The sequence below is a fragment of the Anneissia japonica genome, unplaced genomic scaffold (genome assembly GCF_011630105.1).
Source record: "Anneissia japonica isolate Jap-2015-1 unplaced genomic scaffold, ASM1163010v1 scaffold9668_len1562885_cov226, whole genome shotgun sequence".
NCBI lineage: Eukaryota > Metazoa > Echinodermata > Crinoidea > Comatulida > Comatulidae > Anneissia > Anneissia japonica.
This window is the reverse complement of record NW_022711326.1, coordinates 304,426-327,464: the sequence shown is the minus strand read 5'-3', so window position 1 is coordinate 327,464 and position 23,039 is coordinate 304,426. Positions and strand designations below refer to the sequence as shown.

Genomic DNA, 23,039 nt, shown 5'->3' with positions numbered 1-23,039 from the left:
GACATGAAGCGATCGAGCGAGCGATTTGTTTTTGTTTTTGTTCAATTCGTTTCTGCTGAGTAGATAGTAACCTAGCTAGGTCTAGTGCTAGGTCTACAAATAATATTATTAATTTAATGCGACGAAAAGAAACCTACGCGTGGGGATGCATTCACAGTAAGTAAACTAGTAGTAATAATATACTCTTTGCATTCACTATCAAGATAGGCCTAGGCCTACTTATAATTTGGTCTGTTTGGCTAGGCTTAGCTACGCTCATTGTTTTGTGGTTCTCATGGTTTTTGACAGTGAGCGGATAGATTGGGGTATATCTGTGTACTACACAGCTGCCTACAGTTCAGTAGGCCTAGCCTAGGTTTTACGGTAGACCTTACTAACTATTTATCTGCTACACACTATAATAGTTAAATACATCTAAGCAGAAAGCTTATCTAATACTTCAGAGTTCTTATCATTTTATCTAGTCTTTACGTATAGAATTTTATATCTCATTGGTTTATGTGATTGTATTTATCAAAATTTTATTATAATATATTATTAGGTATATATTATTATATATTATTGATATTATTACTATATAATAGCCTACGCCCAGACCTAGCCAGTAGTAGGCCTATGATTATTCAATTATTATTATACTAACTGTATTTTTAGTATATTACTAATAACTTGCTATAAATATTAATAATACTTAATAGTAATGTACTGTGCTGCGTGCAGTGCTAGATTAGACTTTATTATCAGGCTGCTGTGTATTTGTCATGATTGCTGAATTGCAACAAACATCAACTTTATTTAACTAGCGCCTTAAAAATTAATAAATTATTTAAGAATGAAAAATTAATTTCAAAACAAATTTGAGAACATGTTGCATGCAAGCTCTGCAAAACACATCGGGGCGAAAGTGCTGAATTTTCCAGCAATGCCCAATTACAGATTCTGAGACCAGAGTGAATGTTTTGTTTTTGTTTAGTTCCTTCAAGTTTGTTTTTAAAACCACAATGTTTATTGTGTTTTGAGGAGAGCACTTATACAAGTATAAGCAAAACTGTTGATTGATTTCCTCGCTTTAAAAATTAATTGTACAGTAGCTTTCTCTTTGATAATTTGAATAGGAAAAATACTTTCCTTGCCATTTTGATACAAAATAATACTCCACCTATTCTTTACAAAGACCCTTTTGGCTGGCTGGTGACCTCATAAAATAATTTAGTGTTACACTTGATTGTTTATTTGGAAATTTCATTTAAAAAAAAACAAAAAAAAACAAGAATACTCAAAAAAAATATACAGGAAAGTGGATGTTATACTTGAGCAAAAGTGTAGCTTATTGGATTGCAGCTAATAATAAACCTGAAGATTCTGTAACGTCATAGAGTGAATTAAATGGCATACTAAAATATTACCAGCTTCATTATTCTTTTAATAAGTAAATGTAAACAAACCCATCATAAAATTGATAAAACTTCTAAATTTTAATTAAATTACTGATACATTAATTGTAAAGAAACTAATGTGTTCCTGTGCATATTCCAAAAGTTCACTTGATCTCAAGCAGGGTTGTTTAATGACATGCCATGGTAACAAACTTTTCTAAATCTCTAAGAACCATTTCAAATTCATTCAAGTTATTTTCTTATAATATGTTATTTTGGTGCAAGTTGGGTGAATCTAATTATTTTTAAGGGCCTAATATGATTTATGCAAAAACACATAGTTGACTGTGACTATTCACATGGATTATCACAAATTTGTACTTTTGTCTACCATGCAAACCTATAAACAATTTTCTTTTTGTTTTTTATTTTTCTTATTGTTATTTCTCTAACTTACAAAGTATTGTTTCATATTTCCTGAACTTCATCCCACATTCGATTCCATACTGTTTTTGTAAAGTGTTATGGTTTCATTTTTATTTCCACCATAAGACAACAGAAACAAAACAGGAAGTTATTGCCAAATTAATGAAAGAATCTCAAGTGTTTTATCAATAGGTACAGTATGTGAGTATTGATATCTTATTTTACACACTTTTCAAACATAGAAAATTATTATTGTATAGCAAAAATGGGCCCTGAAAAAATGCCCTGGAAAAATTGCCCAAGAAAAATGGCCCCAAATGACAGTACACCTGATTATAGGGGGTATTACATAGTCACACCTACATTACTGCACATAAGGTACAGATATAATATTTTTGGTTTTTCAAAAACCTCATTTGACATTTTACCTCAGCCTGAATTTGTTCTTATTTTGTTTTTATTTTTTAAGCAATTTCAGCCTCACTGTTCTTTTAAAAATTTGTTCTTATAAAAAAAAAAAAAAAAAAAAGTGTATGACTACAATTCATCGAGAGAAGCAGAAGCATTAGCACTCAGCTAATCTGTTCAATTCCAGTAGCTGCTGTCCTTCAGATTCAGCTGGAGGTCTAAAACAATGTAATGTACAAGGTATTCATTGTTGAATAAAAACACAATATATGTACAGTATTTAAAACAATGTTGCAATAGCGTACCGTCTTTCGGATCAGAAGTTAATCTGTTGGTCCCATGTGCATGTTAGAGAACACTTTGGGAAATGGAGGGGGATTGTTTTCCAATGTACTGCCTAATTCACTATCAGAAGGACCCAACTGAAAACAAGGTTTTGGACATAAAATCATACAGTAACTGCTAAACTATTACTTGGTATTGCCATACCAACATGCAGTGATACAGTAATACTGTACTTCTGTAGTATGGAATACAATTCCACCATTCTCTTCCTGATAGTGTTGCAAAATATATAGGTTTGACCCCAAATGCACATTTATTCACATTTTGGAAAAATATTTCTTTTTCTTTATACTGTAGCATCATGGTATTTCCAAATGTAGTACCACTCAGCTATGACCCGCCATTCAATATTGTCATAAAACATACATAAATTAATATCATGTGGCTTTTTTTTGTAAAAAGAAATACATACTGTACAACACTAATACTGTACCGTAAAAACTTAAATAGAAGCCCTTGGCTTCGGTTTTTTTGCGAACTTTGGATGGGCTTCTTTTTCGAGATGGGCTTCTTTTCGAGGCTACATTTGCAAAGTAAAAAGGGGGTACTTTTCAAAATGAATGCTGCAAATTTTGGGGATTACTAACTATAAAACAATAATTAGGGCCACTGTAACATAGTCTGTATCATGGAGTGTATTAACTGGCATTAAATCACCTAACTACAAACCAAGCTTGTTTTCAATTAATTTTTTTTTTAATTCATGTACAATGAATGTACTATGTGCTATCTCTAAAAGAAGCCCATGCTAACTTGAAAAGTTTGAGATGGGCTTTTTCTCAAGGCTACTTTTACAAACTAAAGAGGGGGCTTCAATTCCAAATGGGTTTTCTTCTTGAGATTAAGCCCATTGGGCTTCTATTCAAAGTTTCACAGTATGGAACTTATAAATAGATACAGTCGGGATAGAGTAACTACTTTTATATTAGACACAAATCACTGTAAGGATATTTTATTCTATGCTCTATGTTTTATTATAGATAGATAAGGTAATCAAATCATCATAGACACAGTAGTAAAGGTAATCATCACAAAATTTGCATTACAGGCTAGGCAATATTTTTAACTTTGTTTTAGTGTACACTAGAAGGCCTGATGACTGTCATCTATTGCTATTTTCTGGCACCCTCAAAGTGTAATACAAAAAAAATAAAATAAAGTAAATTATGAGTGATCATTCATGTTTGTTGCATCCATATTTTTTGAATATGTTGAATAATTATTATTATTATTATTACTAAAGTTGTGTGATTCATAAATCAAATGTAATGCAAATTAATATTTCACCTTAGGTTACCAAGGACATTTAGATTTCCCCCAAAAAGCTTTTTAATTTGTGTTTTGGTAAATGGAAATCAGTAACAAATATTTCATCTGCAGCACTGAGAAAAACGATAAAATACATTTCTTTATGCCATCATAGGTGCAGAACATGGGGTGGGCGTGGAGACAGTTCTACTTTTCGAAATCAAGAGAGAAATGATAGCATTTTAAAATCGGAGAGGTTTATTCCAGGGGACTGGATGTATAACCGTATTTATTTCAATAAAAGCCCTCCTTGAATAAATACCTCTCTAGAGCCTTATTTGAAATAAAAGTCTCCTTCAAATAAATGGCCTGAGGGGTTTATTTTTGATTGAATTAACACCATTCTCAACACATTCTATTAATGTTCTATTCCGGTAGAATTACATTTTTCTAACCTGTTTATGTGTTGTATGTAGTTCTACATTAAATTAAATTAAATTAAGGGACATTTATTTCAGTGTAAGTATCCATTTTTCACCAAAAAAAAAAATAAGAACCTCTCTAATATACACCTCCCTCGAATAAATGCCCCCCAAAAACCCTTCTCAATAATAAATGTCCCAGGGTGTTTTTATTTGAATAAATGTTCATAACAGTTGCATCTCGGCTCCAACTATGGTGATGTTGAGTACATTTAACTAGATTGAAAATTTCAGACCTTCAGAGTCAAATATTATTTTTGAAGTGAACACCTGTCTACAGTATGAAGACCTGATCATTGAAAAACACAAATTATAAAATTCTAATATTCAAGAGCAAACTCTGATTATGATGATAATATCTGTAGTGCTTATTGATATTTAAAGATATGGCCATGCATTTTAACCTTGTTAACTTTGCATTACACAGGCTTCGTAATTTATGACACCTCGTGCACATTCATACTAAATTTATATTTAGAAATATCCCAGCACCAACATTTATACTTTTTCTAAAGAAAATATTCTTAATTCTGAATTTTGTTTATCTATATGAGATGGTAGCCAAAGAATTTAAGGCCAAGTAAAAAAAAAAAGTAGTTTCTTGTCCTAATATTTTGAAAAAAAGAGAATGAGGTAACTTTTTTTGTGAACTCCGAGAATGCAAATCCAAGATGGGAAACAGCTACTCACATTTACCAAGTAGACACATTGAAAGCTAATAAAAGAAGCACTAGACATGATTCATACCATGTAACCACAAATGATCGAGAAAGGAATTTTACTGATGTGAGTTAGACAGATTTTGGTACATAAAGGAAATTTCAAAAAAAAATATTTGATGAGGCGGAGAAATGGATACACGAGGTGACGAGATGCTAATATTTTTTTTTTATTTGGACTAATATGTAATCCATTAAGACAGAAACACTATCAGGTGTCAGGTATCCATGCTATTTTTTTAATGAATGAATCCAAACTAAAAATGAGTTACATAATATTGTACTTCCAAAAATACACTAAAATACAAAGGAAAAGCAACTCTGTTGTTTTTTTTAACTTAACAATAATATTGTTGATTTGAAAAAATATTCTACTAAACAAATTACTAAAGTTATTTGTCATAAAATATATTAAAACATTTTATATATAACAAATTTATTACTCAGGAATCAGAAAAAATGAGTTTTTACACAAGGATTTAGACATTTTATACTACAAAAATCCTTAAATTTCAACCAGTATATTCAAAAGAATAGTAATATTATTGTTAATTAGCAAGGGAAATTTTTTTTATAATTATTATTTATTTGAAGCAATAACTTAAATATAAGTACAGTATAAGCGATTCAAATATTTTTTTGAAAAGTGAGCACTATGGCATGTTCTTGAGGCAGTGATTGCACAACAGTTGCATAAATGAAGCGTCATCCTACTGAGAAAGATATGCAGGTGTTAGTTGCGAAATACACAAGGATTCTAAATTAATTAAAATATGCAATCAATGATTGTTATTGTTTACATTATGAAAACTGTTGTGAGAAAGAACACACTGTGGCATATAGACGATGACTAATAAAAGAGCGTGCTCAATGCTTTGTTTTAAAGACAAAGACAAAGCACTTGTGACTTCCTTCCCCTAAATTAACATATGTTTTCAATGTGTTTGTTTGATTAAAAAAGAACTAAGTACACATATCACATAGAATTAAATTTAGGGATTTGCTAGAGGTGTCCTGTGTCTGGTTGAAATGAACAGACATTTTCTTCAAACAGCTTCATCCCAATCTTGCTAAAAATATTGTTGTAAATTCTTTATTTCATGCACATTACCTGAATGGAACCTTAGTACTTAAGTCTGTAATATCAATCCAAAGACAAAGAAAAAAATTAAAACAACAGTTTACAACCATCTTAAACTAGCAAAGCATGCAATAATATCTCTTCTCTGCACCATTACCGTCTTGTGTACCAACACCTGTCCAGTTGGTTCCTTAAATACGACATATGAACACAAAACTTATATAAACGTGTAAATTAAATAGATATTTGAAAAAGGTTTTCCTGGATAACCCAATAAAAAGCTTTGTGGCCTTATTTCCATTGGGGTCCATGTAATCTAATATAAATTTAATTTAATTAATTATACAAATATTTCAATAAATTAAATACAGGTGTTGGACAATATACTAATAGAAGTATTATAAAGATATTTCTTTATTTTATTTGATTAATAAATAGTAATTTTGAAAAAAAATATTCCAGTGTAAATAATTACAATTTTAATGGAATGCAAAAATATTTAGATTTAAATAAAAGATCATATAAAGTTAGATCTTTGTCTGGATTTATTTATTTTTATTTTTTAAATTTCCTTTTTCATTTTTTCACAAAGGTGGCCAAAAGATTCAAGATACAGTAGTAAAATGTACAATGCTGGCAACGAAAAGTGGAAATGATGTTAATGTTTATCATAAAACCAATTTACATTGATCGTTCATTAATCATTTCTAATTTGCTGGGAGTTTATCAATATTACTATAAATATAGGTTGTAGTATTTAATTATTGTAAAGTTTGTTGTTGTTTAATATTACATTTAGTGTTAAATAATCAAGTACTGTAAATAGAGGTTTCTTTGAATTTAAGAATGTATTACATTGGAATTAAAGTTTGAAAAAAGATGTACAGTTAAATGGTTTCATAACAAGACTCATCATAGTTTAGCTATTTTCAAAATGGCACAGGTTCTATCATCATTACTTCTTTCTAACATCCTCCAGCGCCAGTGACAAGCCAGTTTTGTTTGCTTTAATAGGCGCTTTAAAAATGTGTATTATTATTATAATTATTATTATTTGGCTAGCAGATAGATCTCTATCTGAAGTTTTGCAGGTGACTTTTTGTGTGCCGTCACAGTCACGTGACGTCATCTACACACCATTTTGTGAAATGTTATGATTGATCATAAGTTACTCACAAAGAGGCATTTTTCAATGACACAAGTATATTTCATATGAAGGGTCAACCTTTTGTACTCGTCAATGTCTACACGTGCGTCATAGCGTGCCCATATGCATACGTTGAATTTTTTGAATGCGTTTATTTTTACATTCTTAAGATCACTTTTTGACCAATTTAAAGCACTTTTCAGGTCATTTTGGACATTTCAAAATTTCTTAGCTGAGGAAAACTATCATATATTGCGTATCACCTAAAATTTGTTGATGACGAATTTCAATCTAGTTATTATCATTATTATTATTATTAGTATTATTATTATTATTATGCTAGACACTATGATAATTACAAACATTTAATCAATATAGTTATTAAACGTGTTCAAAATGTATTAATGTTAAAATATTTAAAACACTTTGTAAAATTTTTGGTTTATGCTTCATTTTTTGTATCTCATATTTGTAGAAAATTTTGTCTTTTTGTGATATTATGTGTTATTTTTTATACTGTTATTTTCCAATTTCAATGACAACACAGCCTTGTAGAATAACACCCTCCAGGTAAGACAAGCCTTCCGTGTAAAAATAAAGTTTTAATAATAACAGTAATAATAATAATGATAATAATAGATATTTAAAAGAGATGTAAATTTCAATTATATTTTTGGTATTTTTTTAATCAAATAATTTTTAAAATTCTGTTTGCCATATTATAATGAAAAACAATTTCCATAAGGACAAAAGTTTTGTGTGATTATGATTTGCAGGTGGTTTTAAGTGTCTGCTAGCCTAGTTAATCCAGACTACAGCCCTGGTAACTGGACTGGACATCAACAAATAGCACACCATGCTGGAGTTCTTAAAAGACACTTGGCAACATCTTCAAGATGTTATATTTGTTAGTGGGAATGCAGCGTCTGTCAGCATCATCATATTTGTCATCACGATGCTGGTAATCACTATAGGCTGTGTCGTGACCGGTCTCATCAGTGGCAAAGATCCGCCCCCAAAGAAACGCAAGAAGTATATAAGTCGTGGAACGTCAAGTGTTGTATCGTGCCATGCTACTCGACATTTAACGGTAAGTAGGGCTGTAGTGAGTATACACCGTAGGCTTTAAATAACTACAATATATCCCATTACAAACACCTGTAACTGAACAGTGTTCATAATTATTAACATTCGTAATTCGGAGAGTTGGAGTTCTCATGCACATAGCCATCATTTTATGTTTAAGAATTCCATTCATTAACATAGCTAGGACAATATGTGACATAATTGTTGGTATGTTTGAATGCACTTTATGACCAATTTGTTTTTGGTGATCCGCTTCACGAGCGGTTCCATCTTGTTATTGTCGTAGATCTTTTTTTTATTCTACATTTTTGTCAAATAATTGTTCGCACGACATCTCAAAATTGCCAAGAGCTACGAACATGCTCACTTCAAAGAACATTTGGCTTGGGCTGAAATAGTCACAATAAGGTTTTCAATGTGCTCATATTTCGTTATGAAGGGTCAACCTTTTGTACTCATCAACGTCTGTGTGTGCGTCATAGCGTGCCCATACTCGTGCGTCAAATATTCAAAATGCTCAAAATCACTTTTTGACTAAATTAGAGCATGTTACAGGCCATTTTGAACATTTCAACATTTTTTGACATTTTTCAGTATGCGCATGCATTTTGACATACGGAAGCTAAAAAATTACGTTTTTTTACATATTTTGGGTTACTGACATTGTATTCACAAATTTCCATTCTTTTCAGTCATCTTATGGCCAATGGCAATGCCGTACGCGCGCATCAAACATAAGAGCTTTGAGTGCGTTTGTGCCGATATACAGTGAAAATATGCTGAAATCAGGCCTATTTTTAATCAGTTATAGCTCCTTAGGATGAATGGTGACCACCACTTTTTATTACATATTCTGAAAGCACAGGAGTTTCAGATATGATTTTATAGCTCATAATGGCTGATCGGACATTGTGACATCATCATATTGACATCTGAATTTTTTTTAAACTGAATTTTATCTATGACGTCATTTTTAAAAATACGCATTTGAGCGTATCTCGCTTATCCTTGGTCAATCGTCTCCCAACTTTGAGTATGTTATAGCTGAGAGAATTATCTTTCACAAATGTGACTTTTTTAACGTTTTGATGATATCATCATGGTCAAAATAAACTGTTTTTCTGACTCCATCACCCCCCCCCCATCTTTCTTTCCTCAATTCTTTGATGACCCCATATCATCCTAACCAGTCGTCATTTGTGAATCGTATTCAGTGGACATAAACTTCAGGTCGAGATTGAATGTCAAATACCTTAATTTTTTCTGCGCACGTCATAACGTGCGCGTACGCGTGTGTCAAAACTAAAATATACCTAAAATCATGCCTATTTTTAATCAATTATAGCTCCTTAGGATGATAGGTGACCCCCAATTTTTATTACATATTCTGAAAGCACATAAGTTGTAGATGTTATTTTATAGATCATTATGTCTGATCAGACATTGTGACGTCATCATATTGCCATCTTAATTTTAAAAAACTAATGTTTATTTATAACGTCATAAATTTCTATAGTCACTTAAACATATCTCGCTTATTCTTAATTGATTTCTTTTGCCTGACAAGTGGATCACCTAACTTGTCCTTAGTGACGAGTTCAAATCTAGATTTGTAGATTTGTAATGCTATTTAATGAAGATGAAGATGCTGCCTTGAAGGAGCTCATAATATATGTAGATAATACAATGGAATGCAGTAGACAATATTAAAATTATTTTATTTTGGTATCAAATTTGATTCATATAAATTTTTCCATTAAATTTAGAATTTTTCAATTGTTTGATCGTACTGTGTATATTTTGACATTGCTAACATTAAGTAATTGTGAAGAATTGTTGTCAGTTCATTGAAATATTACTGAAGGAATATTCAGTTATTATTAATCCCAGACATAATGAACAGCTTGTATGGGTTAAAATACTATGTACTACAATTTGACATTTTGTTCTCTTTTTTTCATTTCTCTTTATATCCACTTCTGACCTTTGTGTAAATACAACATATAGAGTTAGATAACAGGTTAATTTCTGATTGGTTTAAATTAGAATATCCTTAAGTACCGGTTTCTAATTTAAAGTAATTCTGCTTTACTGTAACGTACGCTCTTTTGAACTTTGAGGAAGGATGTTAAATGGCAAGCTATTTTGGATGTTTTTTAAAATTTGATTCAATTTTCACAATGGTGTTATAGTTGCACTACTGTACTCTACTTGTGAAATAGGCCTTTTTTCAAAATACAATACTCTACCGTACTCTGTGCAATCGCCATATTTACTACTACTGTACTTGCATCAAACTATCAAACAAAAATTAGCTCACATTCTTTAGTGTTAACAAGGAAACTGTATCTTGATTCTAAGTTATTTTAAGTACAGTACAGTAGGCTTAATAGGAAATGTTAGCTATTGCAACTACTGTAGGCCTACTGTGTACTGTACCCATGATCTCATCTAAAAGCTTATTTTTTAGTAGGCATTATCTGAATGTGAATTCTTCAAATAAACATCAAATTTTTAATGTTCATGTGTTTGTTCAAATACTGAAAAATAGTCATAGACTAGTAAGTGAATCATGCTTTATTTGGTCTGTGTGGAAGTTTTACTCATGGGGATTTTGACATAAGAGAGTGGTTTAGCAAGTCATAAGTACAAGGAAAGACACTATAAATGCAACAAGTATCGCAACGTTTATTCATTGATTTATGTATCATGTCTGAATCGATGTTCAGTCTCATGACATATCGTGGATAAAAAAAACTCAATACTGAATATGCTCACATTGGTACACTCTTGCTTTCCAAAGATAAGGACTTAATGCTTTCAATAATCAAGAAGGGTTATACTTACTATTATGACACTGTTAAATTGCACCCCTTTGGCTTGGCACTTAGGTACCTGACTCAGCTAGAACTTCCATTCACTCAGAAATCTATGTTTTTATAATGTTTCAATTTCCTCAGATGTGTTTTTAATAATATTGCTACCCTGCAGTACATCTACTATCGTGCTTTCACGACCCACAAGAACAACACTACATTTATGTAATAAATAATAAACAGATACCTATAAAATAATAAATAATACTTTATATAGACATTTGTTATTGACAAGGGATTTCTTTAAAATTTGTTTAGGGACGCAACAAGAAAAAGCATTTCTTACGAAGTAACAGCAGTAGTAACAATGTGGTGGTGACGACACATGAGCTACCCCCGAGGCTGACCAACACGGCATGCGTGTCATGCGGCATAGTAGCTGCAAAGCGAAGCTGCCAGTAAGTTTTTTGTTTAAGATGCATAAAGACAAAGTAATGTTGGAGAAAGAGGAAAGTAAAATGAGGGAAAATAAATGAAAAGTGCAAAGGGAAAATAAAAGAAATGAGGAGGAAAATGGAGGAAAGGCAGAGAAAGTGGTAAAGCTGCCCAAACCTAAAACAATTGTGCCTAAATGTTTTTATTGTATTTATAAATTGTGAAAAAAAGTGAAAGATGCCTGTAAAACCATACAGTATAGAGGTGTTAAATTTGGTCTCTTGGGATATTTAATAACAGTTAACGTATAGCAGGGCATGTGCTAGATATAAATTGACACAGACTGCTAATTACCTTTGCTTTCATTCGCTTCCATCACAAATCAGATATCAATGCTCATTTTACTTTATGTCTGACATTTATTCTAATTTGATTATGCATTAAATGTGATAGGTAATATTATAGTACTTCTTGACGTCAAAAGACTGCTCTTTTACTAGTTGAACTTCAACATTTTGCTCTAATTATTATAGACTTAATTTGTGCTGTAGGCTATATAAAGATGAAATCAAGATACAAACAACAGAAAGAAGAAAGAATCATTAAAGAATAAATTCTGTTCTAACTGCAGATTAGCTCAAGGCAAAGGATGCAGATTGACTTCCCTTTTACTTCTTAAAGCCAAATGGTTTTTCAGCCTACTATACCCTGAAAGTGTTTTTTTTGTCTTTATTATCATATTTACTATAATAATTATCACCATTATCATCATAATTATTATTGTAATCATCTTCATCATGATCTTATCATTATCATAATTAGTAATAATAATATCGTTGTCATCATCATCATCATAACCATTATCATCATAGTAATAATAATTGAAACTTTTATTTGGTCTTCATTATCATTTTTACTGTAAGTAATCATCATCATCATTATTATCATAATCATTACTGTATCTTTATAGCATAATTATCATCATAACCATTATCATAATAGTAATTAATAAAATCATCATTGTCATTAGCCTTATCATCATAACCATTATCATAATAGTAATAATGATATCAGTAGTGTTTCACTTACTCAAATGACTTTAATGATGTCATTTTTTGCTATGGCTTTTGTTGTTTTCTAGGTATGATTTATGTGCAACATGTTGTCGTAAGAACCAAAAGTCCATCTGCAACGCGCATGGCACAGGATTAGTAGCTGTACAGAATTTAGTAGAATGTGCCTGTTGTGAAAAACCAATTGAACTAGACCTAAGGTATCAGTATTTTTATCTTTCTAATCATAAAGGTCAGGCCCGCACGCAAGTTTTTTATTGGGTGGGTGCAAATTTGAGGAGAGTGGACCTAAATGACCCCCTCGTCTAGACATTTTTGATAATTTGAGGTCTTAATTTATTCTGAAGATGCAATATCAATGGTATTTAAACAGTTTTTCAGTGACATATTCATGAAATGATCACCCTTTCACCATTTACCTGCTAGAATGCGAAGGGGCCTTGATTCTTTTTTTTTTTTTTGTCCAAAAGGAAATTACAGTAGCTGCAAATGTAAACCTCAGCCCCACTATGGTTGGGGCTGAGGTAGGAAAATTATGATACCCCTAGATGGCCGGATTTCTGGAACGTGCAAGAGTGTGTCTTGCATTTTCTACCCCCCCCCCCCCACCGAAAATGTGGACCTTTGGTAATTTGGGTGTTTGCATACACACTGTCGCACCTCCCTGCATATGGGCCTGCTGGTCAACATACCCTTGTTTATCAGGCTCATTATTAGGTGGTTTTTGCCTCCTAATGATTCATCACCCTTTCACCATTTACCTGCTAGAATGCGAAGGGGCCTTGATTCTTTTTTTTTTTTTGTCCAAAAGGAAATTACAGTAGCTGCAAATGTAAATCACAGAAAAAAAACAGTACACTAAAATATACATATTAAACAGTACACTAAAATATACATATTAAACAGTACACTAAAATATACATATTAAACAGTACACTAAAATATACATATTAAACAGTACACTAAAATGTTTTTGTAAGTGCTTGAGCCTATTGTATTCAACTAGTTTAATAAAGAGTTTACTGGCTGCTATTTAAACGCTTATAGGGTAAGGCACAAAGGAATTATGATAATGCTCAGTTTTGCAGGTAATGCATTTTAACCTCCTACCTCATTTTTTAAAGCCCCTTGACATCTCGCTCTCATATAATTACCCTCTCCTCCACATTTAAGGAAAAATTTAAAGCCTCATATACTGTACGTTGTAATTGTATTGACAGCAGTATTCAAGAATATATCTGAATTAGTAGATGTACCACATTTTGGTCTGTGGTGAGCATCCCCATCCTAGGTCAAGTGAATTCTCTTGGTACATGGTCCGTAAAAATCTAAATCTATAGCATCAGCATCTGGATGAGGGCAGGGGCTTGAGATGAACTATTACACTGGGGTAACCCCTACTCGTCTCGAAAAATGTACTGGGTTCTTTATAGTGCACATGAGCCATTGTGTACACTGGGCCTACGGTTTATAGTCCTTATCCGAGAAGACTTGCTTCACCTCCAGAGCCATAGGCGAGCCTGCCGTTCGAACCAGCACCGATATTATGGCTGTTGGTTATGGGCCCTGCCTTAACTGCTCGGCCATTTTACTTGCCTATAATGAGCCCTTGCATGCTCTCATGCTACACATGTAAATGTTGAGTATGACATACCGTATACTGCACTACTAAGCGGAGTCATTCAAGGGACCATTATTGCATGGCAACTTAGACTGTTCTTATTGGCTCACTTCAGCTAAATTGAGGGTGTATATCAGTTGATTAATGCAGTGTCTGGCTTGATTTGATCTGCAATGTACCATGAGTTCTGCCAGAAGCATTTTCAGACATCTGATAAAAAACTGTTAAATGCCAAGCTTCATATGATGGTAACATAACGTGTGCGATGTTTCTATAAACTTTTCATTTTTCATTTATTAATCTTTATTCCACCTCTTTCAAATGTCTATTTGATACTTTTGATGTGTTTTCTTTATCTTTTTTTATATTGACAATGGACATCTGAAATAAAATTTGAATTGAATTATTAATTCAAACTACTTTTACTTCTGTTGATTTTAAAGTTACCTTGAATTGAAGCAATGCCCGAACCGTATAGGATACGTAGGGACGCAGCTAGCAACTCTGAACTTGTCCAACAATCGCCTTGTCTTGTTACCATTGGAAATTGGTTGTTTACGAGGATTAAAAGAACTTTTCCTTCAATACAACTGTCTTCAGTCATTACCTGTGAGTTGTTTATTATTTTCATTAAATTTCATTTATTTGTCTCAAAACAATAAATTTTACACAAAAATACAATAGACAAATGCATTAGAGCATGAAACAAAACTGCTCCAATATTGAACTAAATCCTTGTTGGATTCAGGCCCTTCCACAAACCAGCAAGTGCATAAATTACAATATAGAAACTTGGGAAGTTTTTATTTGAGGTAATGTGTCTTCGTGTTCAGCTACGTTTAGACTAGACACGATTACGACACAACAACGACACGATACAGATGTGCGCAGTGTTCAAGAATACAAACTATGCGATGATATGTCGTTCTCGTGTCATTATCGTGTCTAGTGTAAATCTGGCTTTACATATAGTTATGATGACTGTGATGACATCATATCATGACCATATATAGGCACATCATAACTATATATGGGCATGCCACTGATTTTTTTTTTTAATTTGGTAGTCTGGACAGAACTTAAGATAAGTGTCATTTATGAATACTGTAATATGATGTTAAAACTAGTTTTGTTCTTGTCTCATTTGGTTGTAGATAAAATAAAATATTGAATAATATGCTTTAATATACATTGTGTAAGTTGTAAACATGGTGTTCCATTGTGTAAAACCGCAAGCAAAACTCTGGACACAACCCGGGATTTTGTAATACCCGGGATAGAAACTCCGGAATTCCGGAGTTAGGCCTTACCTGGCGTCTACCTCAGATGTGGTCAGGTAGGCCTGAACCTTGCTAGCAACGGGCTAGGCCTAGACACTTGGTATAGACTTGGTAGCAAAACTGCTGACTTAATTCACATAATTTAAAAAAAAATACATTGCTTCAATATTGAAAATAATGTGGCTTCGTCACGACTAGAACTTGAGCGAATTGATGATCACGATCGTAACAAAAATTGAGGGCGGTATATGAACCCGAGTTTGTTGCCAGTGTAAAATGGGAACAACTCGTGATCAACCCAGACTTTTACGTTTGATGTAAATGGGAAATGCACCTGGGATCACTCTGGAACACAGGTTTATTCTGCCCTTAGCAGTGTAAAGGGGTATAATACAGATATTCATTCTTCATTGTTTTTCAGGAAACTATAGGCTATTTAACCAACCTTCATGAGCTGGATTGCAAAAACAACCAGCTGCATAAGTTGCCTAGTAACCTGGGTAACCTTAGCAACCTAACAGTACTTAATGTGATAAACAATCAACTAAAAGCCTTACCAGTGTCCATAGGAAAACTTGGAAAATTGGAAGAACTTTATGCACAGTAAGTAGAGAAAAAATAATGTAATTGATCTTAAAAAGACAATGCATACTGTAGATGGAACTATCAAAATATTTCCAAAATCTCTGCGCTAGATGATATATGGCTAAGATAAAGAATAGCAATAATACTATGATGTATTTGACAACTTGAAATTAGAATGCTACTATTAATAACTCTACTACTAATATTCTACTACAGGTACTACTATGTACTTTGTAAATATAGTTTTGTTGTTGTTATATTATTGTTGTTGATGTTGCTGCTAATGATTATGATGAAGATGATTATAACAACAACAGTGGGGAGGATGATGATGATAATAAAAATAAAGACATTGACAGTGTCAACAGTGGTAATGATAACAAGGATGATGATGACAATTACAAAGAGGATGAAGAAATCTATATTCATGAAGGGAGGAGGATGTTGAGGATAGAAGTGTAGTTATGATGATAAGAATGATTATGATAATTGATGTCCCGTAAAATGATATATACATGTTTTCTATTTTTAGTTCCAATAAGTTGAAAGGTTTACCAGAAGAGATTTGTAATTTATTAAACTTGACTGTAAGTATATTCACCTTGGACTTCAATATTTATGATTAATAAACAGGGTTTCACCTTCTCTAGACCTTTGTACATATAAAAATCCATCTAGCCTTGTTTGTTTGATTCACTATCTTTTATGGATACTTTGTTAGTATATTTCAATTTATTCAGAAGTTAACCCCTAAAAGTTGTGATAAAAGGTCTTCTGTTTTATTCTAAAAATTGATACATTTGAAATACTGTCTTAACACTATCAGTTAATCCATCTTCATTGAAATTTGATGTCAAATTATATTTTATTTTTTGTGGTAATTGTCAAATAACATTTTAAATAACAGTATATAATCAGGAATAGTATACTGTAGTAATAGTGGTAGTAAAATGGTTAAAGCAAGAAATTAATTTTTTTTTTTGACTTAATCTATGCTGTTTACAGTAGAGTAAATGAATTGATATTTTTGCTGCAGGCTTTGTACGTTGGTGAGAATCAACTCAAGAATTTACCAGCCAGAATTGGCCAGCTCTACTGCCTCAAGGAACTAGATTTATCTTCATGTTCATTATCATCTCTACCAGACTCAATCTCACGATGCACATCATTAATACGTGTCTGGCTTTCAAATAATAGGTTTGTTTATATGTTTTTTCTATTACAGGTATACTTGCCTAATTCGACTTTGCCTAACTCAAATAGTTTTTAAGTTGATCTTATTTTACATGTTGTGTTTTCCATTAACACTCTGCCCGCTAAGCACGGAAATCCCCCTGTTTGATAACGCAGCGCTTGACCGCCAAATACAGAGATCTCCATGTTTCAGATTTGTTTACGGAATCCGATAGATGGGGTAATTACAGACATGTACTAACAATTTGAACACTATATTCAGTCTAGACCGTAAGTATTTTACTATTTGTTTGCTTACATTAGGCGTAGAGCGGTATTAATATATTTTCACAAAATCGCAAATATCTTAGCTCCGTTGTGCAAAATTGTGTAAATCTCCAAAAGTGAGTCATTTTCATTTTGCTGTTACAGGTTACATATCGTGATTAGAATATAGTGTTTGGTACCATTGTAAAGCTAAAATGTTTGTAGTTCTTGTAGTATTCACTACATGTCAATCTGATCACATACACACTCTCAACGAGCTTCTGAAAAGTGTTAAAATTTGCTAAAAAGTCTGGCGGTGGCTGATACTATTTTTTCAAACCCTGGCGGTCAGAGTGTTAATTAACAATCTGTAAGTCAAATTTCATCTAAGTCAAACAAGTTTTCAATGCCATTTTGGATTCTACTTAGGCAAGTTCAACTGTAAGCTATTTTTAAGTAAAAGTATTTATGTAAAAAATCACCATCACTTGAATAATCATATTAATATGGTATTTGAAAATACTCAATTAATAGTTTGTTCTTTGCTAAAAGGTTGAGAGTGTTGCCAGATCAAATTGGCCGCCTACACAGCTTGAAGGAGTTACATGTTCGTAATAATCAAATTGAGTACTTTCCTGCCTCACTTGCAACCCTCCAACTCTACACATTCAGTGGTATGTAATATTAATACTGTAATAATATAAAACTATTACTATTGATAATACAAATGATGATGATGATAATAATACTACTAATAATAACAACAGTTTTTATTCAATAAGACGTGTTAGTGTCTAATGCAGAGCAGTATACAATATTGTCATCATTTTGTACCCCATATGTAAAATTGAATGCGTAACTGAAGTTTTTTGCCATCTTTAAGAGCCAATTAGTATTCATGAATTTTAGCTTTGTAAACAATTCTTAGCCTTGAAAATAAACGTTATAAAATGTTTCTTGATATTAATTTGTTAATTAGGAACTAATCATTAAATTTACAAGTACTGTAACTTTGTATAAAAGGAAAGGATCAAAATAATATAGACCTTATGTTTTATTTACAAGAAGATGTGTGATAAAATTACTGTAGGTGTGGCTACATATACCTGATGGATGCCTTTGGCACATAGTGTTCACCAGTTACTCTGACTACATTACTGAGCTATGCTTATTCTAGGCATATAGCTAGTATAGTATCATATTGTAATAATAATAATAATAATAATAATAATAATAATAATAATAATAATGTTACATTTATATAGTGCATATCGCCGAGGCTTCTATGTGCTTACCATAAACAGAAAAGAGAGAAAAAGTAAAAGAAATAAAACAAGAAATAACCTAAAACTAACCAAGACTGCCATGAACATTGAAAACCACCACCACACTGTTTACTGGCAATTTAAGGTGCAAGACCCACCAGTACATTATTCACAGCATGCCATAATGATGTATTCTTTTCTTGTTTTCTTGTGTGTTTTATCATTGTTTTACAACTCAGGAAGGCAAATTTCATACATATTTTGTATATACAGTATGACGATGAAATAAATCTTATCTTTATCTCTGGAAATTTCTGAACTTGGAATTACACCATATGATGTGGCTGTATTGCATTAGCGATCGGGTTGTCTTTGCAATAAATGTCAGTGCTTAGTTTGAATGACCCTCGACATTAAGGTCCTTTTGGGAGTGTTTGTAATAACGAAAACAAAAACAACTAATTGTGAATGAAACATAATATTATTTGTATAGGTTGATATTGAACACATGCTTCCTGGGAGCCTGCATATTTAAAGATGTCTTTGTTTGAAAATATATTATCTTGTAGTTCTTACTTTAAATTTTCATTTATGTTTTAAAAATCTGCAGCCAATAATAATCCTTTGCTGTCTGAAGTTGATAGGAAATCTTGGTGTCATTACAACAAATCACCAAGTACGTCAATGCCAAGTTTGTTTGAAATATGTGCAAGAAAAATTATATCAGCTAACGTCCGCCGGAAAGAAGGAGAACTTCCAAAAGAAATTGAAAGTAAGTTAATGTCTGGCAAGACTGACTTAGTTTATTAATTATCATTGTTGTTGTTAATCTAAAATTCAGTCTAGCGCCCTCTATAATTTACCTGCTCACTAACAATTATTAAAGCTCTCCAGATTATCAAATTTTCATTTAACAAAAAACTGTTGTAATCCCATATATAATCATGGTGTGCCCATATATAGTCATGATGTGGCATATATAGTCATGATGTGCCCATATATAGTCATGATGTGCCTATATATGATGTGATGTCATCATGACACTTTTTCAGTACATTACATGTTTTTGTCACATAAAATTTGATAGTTTGGACAAGTTAATGAAGTGTGATGAATGCATAATGTGGTGAAGAATTTGAGAAGCCATGGTGAATATTAAGAAAGTACACAATGTCAGTAACTTACAAGTATATGTAACTACTCCCTTCATACTTTTTTTTCATTTAGTTATACCTTTTTATTTCTCTCTTTTCTTTCAGAAATATTGAGTGCTGTTCGTTTTTGCTCTAGTTGTGAAGGTCCGTTTGTTTATCATTTTAAGTCTGAAGTGTGTTTCAACAATGTTGGTATATTCCATCGAGTGCCATTATATCAGCAGATTTGTTCGCCTAATCAACCCTCCAGATGTCCCCCATTGGAGCTTTCCTAGGTCACTAATTTATGCAAATTTATGCAGAAATATTATGCACATACAGGAAGTCATCTCTTTTCATGGTTGACCTCAACAAATATTTGTTAACATGACTAAATGTCAACTGTATACTGCTGTAACAGTATTTTGATGGTCAACTAGTTTGATTCATGCAGAGGTCCAACGCTTATTAATCATTAGCTGGTTCTCCGCCACGCACAATGTCTTAAAATTTGCAATTCGGTTCTACACTGTAAGTAGTAAGTTAAACTCATTGTCTGGATATATTGTCTACATATATTTATACAAAAGATTTATTTCATAATTTTATCTGAGACAACTAACTACTAAATTTATATAGTTGTCTCAGATTTTATGTATTTTTCAAAAACTTATTTCCACGGAGTCCTTCTTGTGGTTGAAATTAGGCAGTATACTAGGAGATAATCTCCAAATTTTTGCCTCAGACTGTACTGTGTTCTTTAACATGCACATGAGCCATATTGCACTCAGGATGACTTAAACATCTCTTCCGAAAGAAATTGTGCTAAATAATAAGCTTGCATTTCTGCCTTCCAGCTGAACCACAAAGGGGAAGCAGTGGAGTTGATGAGGAACCAAACATTCTGACACACTAACTACACACTTAGCGTACTGAGCTATTCCGCTCTTATGCTTTGTGTAAGTTTTTTATTTTACCCTGTTGTCTGTCTTAACATTAAAGAAATTAACATTTAGATATCATTATGGATACATCACATTTACAGCCTACATTTATTTGTTGTAAATGACTTTGCAACAGCACATAACATGGCTATTACATGAATACTTGTAAAGTGCAGTACAGTAAAGGGTCAGGTTAGTAATATACAGTATGCATACAAAAATGAAGTGCAACCCTCGTTATTTGGCCATGAATCAAGGGAAATATGTCTTGTAACACAACTGCCAATCCCTATTCAGGGAACAGCTCTATTATGAAGAAACTTTTTTTTTATCCAAAATTAATAGAGTTTCTTCTGTATTTCAGTTATATTGACCATGCTATACTAGCATTAGCGTGAGGGAGAATGAAACAGCTCAGGATTTCCTGAAAAGGATGCTAAAGTAGTTAAGAATCACCTCATTCTTCCAGTTAGTTCCTGTCACTTTCTAATCACACCCATCCTCCCCCTCCATGTTAATAACCTTAGAAACACCTCTGTATACCAATATGCATTGCTCTGGGCACCTCTGTCCTGAATGTTGATGGTTTGTGTGTTCTCATATTTTGCAGTTTTTACTTAAAAGTACAGTATTGTCAGCATCAGTAAGCAGGTTCTCCGCATAAACCTTGATTTTTTTTTATTTGTTAGTTATATAGAGACTTTCCTTTAGGTTACCAGGCGCTGCCTTGTTTTTCCCTGGTCACTGGGTCCACATGCTTGAGTGTTGCTACAATATTGGCACAGTAGCAGGCAACCCCACCAGGTTCCCATTTATACTCCTTGGTGAAGAGAAGCAATGCTCAAGGATGCGAGCGGAATGCATAGTGAGGGATTGAAATCTCAGCCTCAAGGTTGGAAAATCAAATTAACTGTTCTGCTGCTCCAAACCGATTTCTTGTTATTTTTAATGATATGCTTCTTCCATTGTTTGTTGATCTTTTAGTTTCATTCCTGTAATGGCCAACTCGGACAGTGTTGTACAGGCATCGTGCGGTGAGCAGTCGGCTGCCTTGTACAGTGCTGCCCGAGTTGTTCTTTACATTCATATTCTGGGTGTACCATGTCATATGTTCATACAATTGCCCCTCAGTCGCTTCATCCACCTTAAGCAGTACTAAAAAGCTATTTTCACTAACCAGCGCCATAGAAAACCTATTATTAGAGATACATTTTACTTTGAATATATTTATTCCAGAGTATTATTACATTGTGCCATGATGTTTCTTTAAATGAGACTATTATACAACCAAATTCTAATTAATTCAAAATTAATGATACTAATGTTGTAAGTGGAATAGGCTTGTGTATACCATTTTAACATGCAATCCTAATAATGGCCTTTTGCAAATACAACCATACTAAAGCCTACAAACATTAAAACATTTGATTTAAATTTCTTCTTTACCAATGATTTTTTTCAAACAATGAAACATTGTTATGACTTATTACAGTAGAACCCCTCCTGTGGGGCACCCCTATTAAGGGGATACTTATCCAGAAAAACCACAATTTGTTGGGGAGAAATAAAATGCATTTGTATTTTATACATATTAGTAGACTTTAAAATCGTTTTAAATATTCCTTTGAAACCCCTAAATTGTCATATTTCTCAGGGGCCTCGCCCCCTGGAACACTTTCTCGAGATTTTTGACGCCCAGTTTTTCGTTGGCGAAATCTGCCCTCCCCCTGTCAGGCAAATCCTGGTGCACCCCTGCTTAGCTGATTCTTATGTCAATAAAAATGAAATTATACAGAATGTATGTCATTGTATGAAAACATGCAAAAACCCCTATTAAGGGGACAATTTTGCATTTTTAGTTAGCATCCCCTGAATAGGGGTACTCCTATTTAGGGGTCATTTTTTTGGTCCTGTGAGGTGACCCCTTAATAGGGGTTCTACTTTGTCATTTTTGGAAGAGCAGCTATATTGCATATTAGTCTATTAAAGATGCATTTTACAAAAGCACTATTTACATGTATATTGCTGAACTCATTCGACCTGCTATGCATCATGTTTAATGTTAAAAATATAAAGTTATAATTATTTATTTATGAATTATTTTAAGTTGTGTATATAGAGTGTTGTGT

The 23,039-nt window shown here is 32.6% G+C and overlaps 1 protein-coding gene across 1 annotated transcript; it reads left to right on the top strand.

The window, feature by feature from the left end:
* Positions 1-22,445, top strand: LOC117107402 (plant intracellular Ras-group-related LRR protein 5-like). Its single transcript, XM_033249073.1, has 11 exons — positions 1-156; positions 8,009-8,322; positions 11,453-11,592; positions 12,711-12,842; positions 14,707-14,872; positions 15,965-16,146; positions 16,661-16,715; positions 17,165-17,325; positions 18,121-18,242; positions 19,444-19,605; positions 20,093-22,445. The coding sequence occupies exons 2-11, from the start codon at positions 8,089-8,091 to the stop codon at positions 20,260-20,262; spliced, it is 1,524 nt and encodes a 507-aa protein (XP_033104964.1). The 5' UTR covers positions 1-156; positions 8,009-8,088; the 3' UTR covers positions 20,263-22,445.
* The last annotated feature ends 594 nt before the right edge of the window (positions 22,446-23,039 follow it).